This window comes from Emydura macquarii, unplaced genomic scaffold (genome assembly GCF_026122565.2).
Source record: "Emydura macquarii macquarii isolate MOO-44397 ecotype Brisbane River unplaced genomic scaffold, CSIRO-AGI_Emac_v2 contig_2897, whole genome shotgun sequence".
Taxonomy (NCBI): Eukaryota; Metazoa; Chordata; order Testudines; family Chelidae; genus Emydura; species Emydura macquarii.
This window is the reverse complement of record NW_027133034.1, coordinates 1833922-1846600: the sequence shown is the minus strand read 5'-3', so window position 1 is coordinate 1846600 and position 12679 is coordinate 1833922. Positions and strand designations below refer to the sequence as shown.

At 38.2% G+C, this 12679-nt stretch overlaps 1 protein-coding gene across 2 annotated transcripts in view; it reads right to left on the bottom strand.

Annotated features, from left to right (window-relative positions):
- PIP5K1B (phosphatidylinositol-4-phosphate 5-kinase type 1 beta) overlaps nucleotides 1–12679 on the bottom strand; it is a 140184-nt gene that overhangs the window by 70339 nt on the left and 57166 nt on the right. For both annotated transcript variants that reach the window (XM_067568658.1, XM_067568659.1), the window contains exon 5: nucleotides 1455–1572. In XM_067568658.1, the coding sequence (XP_067424759.1) occupies nucleotides 1455–1572 (118 nt within the window). The remainder of the gene's footprint in view (nucleotides 1–1454; nucleotides 1573–12679) is intronic.

Here is a 12679-nt window from a genome sequence, read left to right as displayed (position 1 = left end):
TCCATTTTTTAAAAAGGTTATGGCAAGATAGATTTGCCCTTATGTTTAAGTACTGTACACACAAGCTTTTATGAAATCTAAACCCCAAGAAATATTTCCAACACAAATTACCCAATGGAAATAGTTTTACTTTGACCTGAAGTATAACATACCCAAGCACTAGCATAATGCTCCTGTGTTTGCATTGCTAACGCTGCAGGAAAATATTTTTTATTTTAAAAGCTAATTAAGCTAGTTTCACGGTCCAAGATGAGAGAAACATATGAACATAAAATATTTCTGGACCATCTCTATCCAGTTTGATTCTTTTATTAAACCATTTTGGATGTGTTTATCACTTAAAATAATTGAGAAATGCTTATTAAAATTCTTACAATTGTAAAGAATCTCAGTTGTTGTTAATACAAGTGAAAAGATTTGTAAAAAATGTGATATATATATTTTTTAACTCTACATCGAACCTTTAAGCACAAGGAATGCAAAAAAAAAAAAAAAAAAAAAAAAAAAAAATGCTGGGCCTCCATAGTTCTGAAGTGAACTGGCAACTTGCAAAATAATCTGATCTTGCCCTCTTAATAAACTCAGAGGACTCCCTATACAGACCCCCTGACAACCTTGCCAGCAGCAGATGTGTAGGGGGAGGAAGATCTTGGACCAACCTTTTTTTGACAGTGTTGGTCCCCACAGGATGGAAGGTCAGGCCCTGTCTAACTAACTGCAAGGTTGTTATATTTTTACATTTGAGTATGCGCATGTGACGTACACACAGTATGATTATTAAGGGCTTGTCTACACTTGAAATGCTACAGAGTCACTGCTCCATCGCTGTAGCATTTCACTGTAGACAATACCTGCTGAAGGGAGTGGGTGCTCTCATCAACTCAGGAAATCCACCTCCTCAAGAGGCAGAGAAGAATTGTGAGCGACACAGATGGGCTGATCTAACAATTTAGTGTCGACCAGGCCTAAGATTGCAAATCAAAGTAAGGAGGAACAGAACAGAAAGTAGCCTTTACAAGTGTATCAGTGTCTTTCTCAGCTCATCTTTTTTTTTTTTTTAAACAGGGCAAGGTTAGAATATATTTATGTAAACACTATTTTCTGGTGAAAATAAATAAGGCAATTATATATGAGCGCTCTCAATTAGAATTCAATTAGCAAAATTCACACGAGTATTTAAATCGAATTATAATATTTGCGTAGAGATAATTACCTTAACTAGCAGCAATACCCTGGGTACTAAACTATCAATTAACATGGCAGATTTTACAGCAATCAATTAAAAGCTGGAGAATTAAAAGTTTTGCCAAAAGCTAAATTTATGCACCAGTCACAAAACTTAAAAACTTCTACTACCCCATAAAGCATCGATTGTCATCCTCCTCTATTGCTATAGAACTAGTGCTTACATCACAATTATTTTTTTAGTTCAAAGGCAAATTACAATTTCTTACCAAGTAATCATCAGGCTTGATACCAAAAAGCTCTCTGAAGTAGCGGAAAGCTAAAGGAGCATAGGTCTTAAATCTGAAATCAGGGTAATGATGAGCAGGGGTCAAATTGCTCCCTTCACTGCAGTGAAAAGACAAATAAAAAAACAGCAAATATTGTAAGACATTTATTTATTTATTTATTTAAAAAGACTTTCTTTTTGCAGCTACTTTTCCTTTAATATTTCCCACCATGATCACAGGTGTCCTGAGACAAAAGACACTAGAAGGAATTTGAAATAACAGACTCAAATGTCAATATAATTGTTAATCAACAGTATAAATGCTCAGTAGTGCCAGGACAACAGCAGTCTTATGTCCTCTCCACACCCTGCAGGACGTAACCATTATCAACATCAATCCCTCCCATCCATGGATTAAGGTACTGTCTACACCAGCATCTCAGCTTCCAAGTGTTACTCGCTCTTGCAAACTAGGTTATGGCACTACCACAGGCTCCCTCAACACTATGGCTTTTTAGTTTGCAATCATTTACTTGCATGGTTGGCTCTACACCTGGTTTCGAGTCTGCAGAACACATGTTAAAAAAAGCCTCTGTTAATTACTGTGCTCAGCTAAAAGTATTTTGCCCATACCGCATGTGCAGCTGGCACATGACCGTGTGCTGAACTGACTAACGTAAAACAATTTTTTGCAGTGTTAACTGAGTACCCTCATCATGACCAGGTTACTGGATTGGCTGTTTCACGCCTCCAGGCCACAAAAAAAAAAAAAACCACCAAATAAAACGGAAAACCCCACCGTTTTTGGGCTGGACATCCCAGAGTGCATTGTCCCATGTACCATGATACAGCTCTAGGTACACATCCTGTAGAAATTCTATCCCATGCTAGGTGACAATGGAATAGCTGCTCAGATACATTGACACAAGACAAGTTTCAGCTGCATAGCAGGATGTGTACCCACACACTTCTGTGGCTGATAAGTTGCTGTGTTGACACAAACTGAACTGTGTAACTTGTAAACAGATAGAAAATAGTAGATACAAGTTGTAATGTGGACCGGGTCTAGGACATAATGCCCTTAATTTGAACATTTAAGTCATACATCATGTATCTCAAGTTCATTTACCTCTAATAATAAATGCAAGTATTTGAACATCCTGTTTTTTTTAATATTCTAAGTTGTTTTACTACCAGAAATGAAACAGATGACCTGAAATATATTCAGAATATATGCACTTTAATCATACTAGATTAATAACATTCTGTGATGTAGATGAGCTGGATGAACTTCTTCTATCTATCTTGTATTGCCAAGAAAAAACGTGAAATTAAAGTTCCCAATTGTGTGAGCTTGGGGAGGGGGCGGGCGGGGAGGAAGGGGGGGGGGGGAAGTCTTCTGAGCCTCTGCAAAACTTCCCCCTAAACTCTCCAGCAGAGGATCAAGGACAAAAGAGCTGATTAAACTACAGGCTAAAAGTATTATACCAGAGAAAATTCTCACTGGCAAATCATTCTCTATCCTGGGTGCACGACAAGGTTGTTAGGAGCTAATAAAAGCTGATTTTTCCAAATGAACTATTCTGTGGATTTTACAGGACACGCCCCACAACTAAGATATAAAATCAATTCCATTCATTTGTTTTTTGTTCCTAGAATCTGAGACTCAGGTGAACTCAACCTAAGCTTTTGGAACCTCTTGAGTTTCTTTTCACTGCGTTTCTGTGGGGACTGACCTGCTTAGATTAAATTTGTTCTTTTTCCCCCCCTTAGGTTTATGCACATCTGTGAAGATTATGTACGTGTCTTATAAAGTAGCCATGTTACATTGCAGAAATTAAGTTGTCATTATTATGTATAATTTTCTTTATTATAAGATTTTATAAAGTTGGAACTTAAGAATTAAGTTAATTCCTTTTGCTCTTTTGGACTTGAATGTGGGGAGGTTGACCCTGTGCAATCCTTGCTGAAAATCCTCAGTGACTGAATTCTGGGTCTCCAGGTGCTCTTTTGTGGGAATTGGGTTTTTTAAGCACTGAAGAAGGGCAATGAAGTAAATTCTAGGCCATCCAAAGGTTACAACAGTGCAACTTTATGAAGTAGCCAATAATTTAAAAATACAAAAATTTTGGGCCAGATTTGTAAAAGTATTTTAACAATGGGAGTTAGGTAACTAGGTGCTTTTGAAAATCTCACTAGGCGCTTATTTGCATCTTTAAATACCTTTGAAAAATCTGGCTTTGTGGCCATTTTTCAATATCTGCAGGGTCTGGTGGCATGATGTAAATAAAGCTTGTGCCCTCTCTACATCAGAGCTCACACCATTAGGAGCACTGGTACAGCTTTACCAGTGTTGAAAAATTAGTACGAATTTTCCTAGGGTAGATAAAACCCAAGAGCATGAGCTACTTCAGACACACAGGAAGGGCTTGTCTACACAGGGAAATTGACCAGCACAGCTATTGCAGAATAACTCTGTTTGGACCTCTACTATGGAATAACAGTGACTTTGTTTCAGAATATTACAAAGTGGAGTAATTATTCCATAACAAAAAGTCAGTTTTAATCCAGAACAGGGTCTACACAGGGAGCTATTCTGAAAAAACTAAAGTGGAACAGCTTATTTTGCTATAGCTCTGCTGGTCAATTTCTTGTGTAGACAAGCCTAGCACTCTGCAAGAGATTACACTGTTTTTCAAAATTCTCCCTTGTTACTGTGAGTATGCAGAGCTGCTCTCCATTCCCTGCTGTTTCCATTAATTACACTGAATTTTTCAGCTTCACAGGACTGCTCAAAGGACAGCAGTGAGTGGCAAGTTCAACTGCAATGCAGGAGAACAAAATGGGACAAGTTTGAGGTTTTGTTGCCATGGCATACAAGGCATCTAGGGGTACGAGGGACTGCATTTCTTGAGAAACACACCCTGCTAGTTGGTTTAAAAACAGCAGTACTGTGATAAAGGAAGCCCTTCAAAAGCCTTTGCAGCTAGAGATAAAATGCTGGAAAAACTGCATGATGGGGGGAAAGGAAGTAAGAGGAAAAAGGTGGTTTAGAGGAACACATTGAAAACCTCTTTCCTAGCCCACTGGTGTTAAACTAAACCTAGGGACCTCTTATTTCCCCCTCTGCCCCCACAGAAATTTAAGGTTCTCAGCTCCAAACCTATTAATTTTGATCACCTTGGATTTTTCCCCATCCCCACTGTTTGCTGGTGACATTTTAGGAGTTCAGGCTCTGGCTGGGCTATTTTCAGAGCTGAAGTAACATGTGCAAAGTGGACTGGACAATGTTTTAACCAGCCTACAAATATTAAGGAATTTGTATGGGGAGGATTATGTGTTTGTAGCTGGCTAAGGCTTATTTTGGTCTGTTAATTGTAATGTCTTAACCTACCAAATGATGCAACCGGATGCATTACAAAGGCAAAAGAAAAACTGTTCTTGAGAAATATCTTGAAGATACAAATGTAAGTATCACTCTTGATAGGAATGGCTAAGCAGCATCCAGAGATGGGTATGGATCTGAGAGGCGAGGAAGCCAGCTCCTTACAGCAATGCAAACACTATCTGTGCCAGTCAAATTACACATTACTGTATTCAACACTTCTTATTTCTACTGAAGAAAAATCTAAACTGTAAAATCATAACTTTGGGCACATATGGGAGAACATGCAATACAAAGAAAAGGAAACAACCTCAATAACATTCCATTTTAAGACAGGGAACATATCATGTGATTAGAGTACAGTACTGGTCAAGGGAAACCTGTGTTCTGTTACCAGTTTGACTTGAGTTGTCCAGAGTCGCAGAAAAAACCTTTGTACCTGAGCAATGATGTTTAATTCTGGTCTTGGAAGGATTGTGAGGCTTATTCATACCTGTTTGAGTAGTGCTGTACGAAGTTTAGATGAAACTCTATGTAAGTGCAAAGTACTATTTTTATTCTGTATATTAAGAAAGACTAAGTTTATCATGAAAGTTCTCTTCTCTAGTAGCTCTGCAGGTAGCTACACATTCTGGCATTCCAGGATCTTTCAGGTTTAAAAAAAAAAAAAAAAGCTAAGAATTGTCTGCCTATAAATCCAAGGGAATGAATTACGGTATAATGAATTATGGGACATGGTATCCATCTAAAATTAATCACAAAGAATTATATTTTGAGGTCCATCCTTGTATTGCTTTGTGGGAGACCCAGATGTGTTTATTGGCAGTCTCTTACTCCTTGGTTTAGCATTGACTGGAAAAGTTATGGAGGCAACATACTAAGTCCCCAAGGACAGAAGGAGTGTCTTACATCTTTCAACAGCAAGCCCTCTGACCAGTAAAGGACTTTGAGGGAAACTTCATTTTCTCTCTCAACACAAAAAAGCAGCTACAATGTGGAGTTTTGGTTTTGTGCATGTGCATATGACATAAAGCGAGGGAAACAACCACCATAAAAAAGGGAAACCTCCGTGCCCCAATACGGAATGGACTCCTTACCCCGTTTTCCCCCAAAAAATCAAACAAAATATCCAATATGTTAAAAAAAATTAGTTCTTACTACTCTTGGAAAAAGACTAGCAAGAACTTTCACTTTACATTTCACTCTCCTTTTTCTCTGTATGCAACAGATAAATGCACAGGTATGCACAACTAATCAAGGCATCCCTTTCCAATGCTCCAGTTTCCTCCCTAAAGAGCAAAGATAAATGACTACATAATTCCCGTCTATAAGAACTAGTAATTATTCCTATACTCACATAGCTATTGGCTTTTGGTTGATATACAGTAGAGACTGATTGTGATATCCTTATGTCTAGATATATCTTATCTTCTATTATTTTCAAATACAGTAAGCTGTGCTAATAAGTCTCCTGACATGTTATCAAACTGAATAAGTTACACATTCATTACCTTTAAAAGGTATCATTAAAAAATCTCAGACTAAATCAAGACAGTTATATCTGAGTCCATAAGAGTTTAAAAAATAATTAAGATGGCTCATTCAGCGGTTATCACTACATTAATGATAACGATACTACTACTACTAATTTTGTACTTTGTATAGTCTTATGGAGGCATCATAAAGCATCTAAGAGAGAGCCACCTATGTTTAAAACCACTTTAAAAAACAAAAACACCTAATTCACCTAATGTATATTAGGGATTGTTTTTTACCAGTCAAAATGGATGATAGTTCATAATAGGCTTGCTTTTGTTCTTAGAGTCACACTGTCTCCATTTTAAACAATATTTACACTGGAGAAGTGGCAGTAGCTTTCCTACCAAGCTGCTGGTCTGCCCAGATTCTTTCATCCCCTAAAAAGTGGTCCTCAGCAGATCTGCATGTCCTCCATGTCTGTGATAGAGGAGCACAAAAAGGGAGAGAGAGTTTTATCTAGGACTCGATTTAAGGAACTCAGGCAAGTTACTTACATGCCTCTGTGTTAAACAGATCAGCATGGAGCTAGTACAGTGGGCACGAATTAAAGAATAAATATCTGTGTGAGAGAATCTGAATATGGTTGATGTGTAACCTACAAGGAATGAGATACATGTAATTGTTTGGGAAGCACTTGGCCTTTCAACCATCCTATGTGTTTGTATGGGAAGTGTCTCAGAAATTCACAGATCTTTTCTTATCTTTCTATGATATTTTTGGAAAATACATCAGATAATGGTAATGTATTTTGTACAGTGGAAGCTCAGAGACAAGGCACCACCTATCCTAATATTAATCAGACACAACCTGGCCAGTGCGGACTACTGTTAATTAGCTGTTAATTAGCTGTGACTTCTATGCATTAATTTTGCCTACTCACTTTTTAATGTAACCAGATTCCACTGCTGTTGTAAAAGCCTGACAATCTCTCACATGCCACATGTTGTAAAACGTTTCAATAACAAGACTGCAAGAGAAAACATCCCATATCTGAACCAAATCATTGCAAAAGCAGCCTGGCCTGCAATGACATGTATAGGTGAAGGCCAAATAACGTAAGCTTCCCGGGTGGAACATTGAGGAACATGACTAGGAATGCTGGTCAATGTCTACAAGTTGAAATAAGGCATATGGCAGAGGGGGAAAAACATGAGACCCATGAATGGACCTATGTGAAGATTGAACACTTGACAGTATTTGGCAAAAGCCTGGATCTGGGAAGTCCTTCCATTGACAGGCCTGAGTAAACAAAAAGGCAAAGTCTGGTGTACATTTCCTTGCACCCAGGACCTGCAGTACAGTTTCTGCCAACTTTTTAAGAGCTAGATAAAGGGAGCTTCTACAAATAGGCAGAAATGAGCTCTGACACTGCCAAAAAAAGTTCTGAATAACTTGCATTTAACTGGTCAAATATCTTAACATACCATGAGAAAGTGTGGTAACATAATAAAGTTGTGTGAATTAGAATTATTCTGTGACATATCTAATATCAAGACACCTGGAAGTTAACTTTTGATATCACACTGAATCTAAGAGGACCAGTGGCATGGAGCATGCAACATTTCCCCAAGATTCCAGAGTGGAGGGGAGAATCCGTTAAAGCTGAGTGACAGCAAGGAAGAGAATGATTAGGCTGCATAAAGTATCTCCACCTGACAACTTGGCTGTTACTGCCAGTATTGCTGCAGGCCGCAGGAGTGGGAAGAGAGGCTCTGGATTTGCATAGGGGTGTGCGTGAGGGATAGGAGAGGCTATTTGCATTAGTTCCCAGAATAGCTTCACATACCTAAATGTAGAGCAGCCATAGGTTCCCTTGTCATATGCCAGGCCAACTGCCCCCAGGATCAGCTGGCTCAGCCAAATTGTGTTCTGTAAAATGAGCACTCATGCTCACTGCCATTTAAGCTGCATCCAGAATCTGGTCCTAAATGAATTACTGTACTGTAATCTTCTGTGACATATCAGAGTTAGCTCCTAAAAGCAACATGCCATAAACTTCCTTCTGGATAGCCCAATATGAACAACAACAGCTTTGCTGGTCACACCCAGTCCCAAAAATAAATGTGACGGTTACAGTGAAGAGTGGAAGCTGTGAAGGTATTGCCAATGAAAGAAAACACTTTAAGCAGTTTAAAGGCACAGTGCTTAAAGGCACGGTAACTTACTGAAACTGACTGAGTCGAACATGCAATACACCCAAGCATTGGGCTAAATTCTGCTTAGTTACACTGGTGTAAATATTAAGCAATTGCACTGCAATCGGTGGAATTATTCCTGCTTTGTAGCAGTATAACCCAGCAGAATTTGGTCCATTATGTGGAGTTCTAAACTAACCATGTTCCTCCTTTTCCCTCTTGGTGTCTTTACCATGTGAATCTCTTTCTGTTAGTATCCTGAAATAATATTGTTTTGCTATGGTTACTAAACTGTCATACAGATGGTGCAGTTTACTTGAGGGGTGGAGAACTACACAGAGATTATTTCTTTTCTGTTACTGATTAATCATAGAAACAATTGTTGGCTATCTTTTCACATTTTTCTTTGACAATACTGTAACTCTCATATGATTTTGCTTGCTGGAATGCAAGAAGAAGTGTTGTTTCATTGCACTTCAAGTAGTCTGGATCCATTCTATCACCACCCTCATCACAATGCTCCCACTTCTGTCATAATGTGGCATCAGGAGTGCAAACAACCCTATGAAATAAGTTAGATTTCACTTCACCACCCCCATCACTCCTGTCAGGCCTGGTCAAAGAGGAGATGAAATGAACAGGACAGTTTGTAAAGACAAAATGGCTGCTGCAAATGAACACGTACATTATATAGCAACCTTGGAGTTCAGTTAATACTCTGGATGGGGCTACATCTAAATCACACTGGAAACCTGAAGCTAGTACAAAATATGGCTGCTTGCTTGTTAAGCAGATTCTCTCATCACGAGCACACACTGCTCAAATTTACCAATGATGCCCAAATGACAGAGGTGGAGTAATTCAAATAACTATCAAACTAATCTTAGCTTAAGTTTTCTCCCTAGATTAGCTGTTCCTAACATTTTGCCTCCTTTGTCTCAGTCACTGTTCCCTTTGCTTGAGAAAGAGACTCCTACTACTTTTATATCCCAGTTGAAGCTAACAATCTGCTGGTGTGACTCAAGAATAACCTTCATTGTATTTTCAAATGGGACTCAACAGTGAAGCTTCCTACATTACTACGAAGGGCCTTAAACTCTATCAGACTCTTGCAATTCATACTAACTGGTACCTTATTATTTCTACTCATTAATATCATTTTAGACAGGTTGATAAATATGCAATTTACAAAGAGACAGGACAGACTTTCCATCTACTACATACCCTAATGCACAGAAATTGTAGACTCAGTAATTGGTCTTAAAAGACACAGTTGGATTGCTACTCCTGAATGTAACAGAGGGAGAATGTTATCAATGAGTACCCTTCATAGAAGGATCCTTTGTTTCAGTCAAGGAGACTCACAACATATAAACTCACTCTCTAGCTTACTGACTAGTAAAACCAAACAGCAAGTCAAATTACTTGTTGCCTCTGGCTATAACTTTCATCGATGTGTTGTCTTTGGATGACTAGACAAAGTCATCTTGTCTTTGGATGACTAGAGGATGTTACTACAAAACCTTTATAATAAACTTTGTCAACATAGGCAAGACAAGTTGCTATTTGTGACCCCATTCCATTTCTAAAGCAGAAGAAACCTGTCTTAGCACTACCCTTAACACAAACACCACATAGATATATGGAAATTGCATTTGTAAGTGGGTATGTAGGAAAGTTTTTGTATCAGGTAACTAATGTATTATGGCTTTCACAACACTGACATTGTTTGATTTGTTTCTCTATAAACAAACAAAAACAAAAAGACATGGATTGGATTCTTCCACTTCTGTGCTCTTAATTAAAAAAACAAGTACTCACTGTATTTTTTTGTGAATGCAAGTTTCACTTGATGCTTAAGAGAATAGCTTAGGCTCTGAAGTTTTTATAGATAGCAATGCGGACTCCTACGGGGTACATGCACTGTCTTTTTAATGGCAATATCCTCATCTAAGTATGACTATTATTTTGGTTTTTGGAACAGCAAAGAGTTTAGTTACATGACAATGCAGAAGTGGTAATTTACTTCTTGTGGTCTGAAAAATTCTCGGTGAACTATTGAACATATTTATTTGGTTAGCATCTAAATATTTTCCCCAGAATACATCACACAGAAAAAGCCTATACAAAACTCATCAATTATAGACACTCATGAACCAAGAGCATGGAACATGAATAATTCCCACTGGCATAACTACAGCATGTGGGCGAAGACTGGATATTATCCAGGCAATAATGTTCCATAGTCTGAGATTTTCTTTAAGAAAATGCTTTAGATTAATTTAGCCCCCAGTTCTCTTCCACACAAACAATGGCTTTACATTATCAGACCAGATCAATTTTTTTAAAAATATGGTGGTCATAGAACCATAGAAATGTAGCGTTGGAAGGGACCTTGAGAAGTCATGAAGTAGAGCTCCCCTGTGTTGAAGTAAGACCAAGTCAACCTAGACCATCCCTGACAGGTGTTTGTCTAATCTGTTCTTTAAAATCTCCAATGATATTTGAGGGTTAATTAAGGGTAATTAAGCTTTGGAATAAGCTTCCACAACCTCCCCTGGAAGCTTATTCCAGAGCTTAATTACCTTTTTATAATTAGGGAGTTTTTACTAAATATCTAACCTAAATCTCCCTTGCTGCAGATTAAGCCCATTACTTCTTGTCCTACCCTCAGTTGTCATGGCGAACAGTTGATCACCGCCCTCTTTATAACAGCTGTTAACATATTTGAAGACTTATGTCCCCTCAGTCATTTTTTTCTCAAGATTAAGCACTGCCTATTAACAAATACCTATGTTGTTTTAGTTATGTCATGTCTAATGTTTCTGAAGGACTATTTGAGGTTTATGTTCAAATTGCATGTGGGCTAAGCTTTAAACTGCAATATATACTCAATTAAGGGCTTGTCCACATGAACACAATGTCCAGCAGGCTAATGGGGGTAGATTTACACCCCAGCCTGCTGCGAACTAAGTGTCCATGTGGATCCTGCTGCCATGCATTAGAAATTCTGTAGTACACTTTGATCTACTCTTCTTTCAAAGCAGGATAGATTAAAGTGCACTAAAGATTTTTTTAGTTTGTGTCAGCAGGGTCCACATGGATAGGTCATGCACAGCAGGAGAGCATGGGATAGATTTACACCCCAGCTTGCTGCCAACTATTGGTTTGTGTAGACAAGCCTTAAGTAGGTGGCTTGAAAGTGCCTGACACTAGCGGTTCCCAGTGACTGCAATAGGAGCTGTTGGAGACTCAGCATTTCTGAGAATCAGGCAGGTGCCTAACTGTGGATTTAGGAACTCTTATTTTTGAAATCTTGGTCTATTTGTTCTTTATACTTTTTGTCATATGTGACAGTTCAGAAAAAATACATAAGCCGTTATGCAACAAGTTTTTGTGGTGTTGGTGGTATCTGCTGTGACCTCAATTTCCCACATAAACAGGAGTATGTTATTCCAAATACTATGCACTAAATAGAGCTATAGCAATAACTGAAACTGCTATCTGCAGAGTAAGTGTCCAGTCTGTGTACAAATGCTTAACATTGGCACCAGTTATAGGGTTAGATATTGGTTGAAAGTTTCTACCTATATTGCCCAACATCACCATAGGACCCGAATACTTCACATATTAGTCCTCAACACTTTGACAAGGTAGGGAAGCATTATTATGCTCTTTTTACATAGGGTGAGCTGAGGCAAAAAGATATTAAGTGACTTGCCCAAGGTCAGACAAAGTCATGTACCTGTTATGTACATCAAGAATTTAACCCAGATCCTGAATTTCAGTCTAACATCTCAAACACAGGACCATCTGTTCTCATTAATCAGTGTGCACATGGAATCCCTCCCACCACCAGATTTGGAAATGTGGATCTGGAAATATGGATGCTTCTGAATGAGCTGACTGTTGGAGACAGTTGACAGAGCTAACTGTAATCAAGGATTTGCTTCAATTGTGACTATGGCTCAGGAAAAAGGTAAAGTCTAGTTTATTACATTAGTTTTCAAATTATTTTGAACCCCAAACTTCCAGTTGAAATGGTTCATATTTTTTTTTAACTATTAAAAATATCCTTTCATAAAACCATTGACATTCTCTTACATTAAACTTGCTTTGAACTCATTTGTTTCAGGATAATTTTATTTTCAAAATAATCCTTAGTTA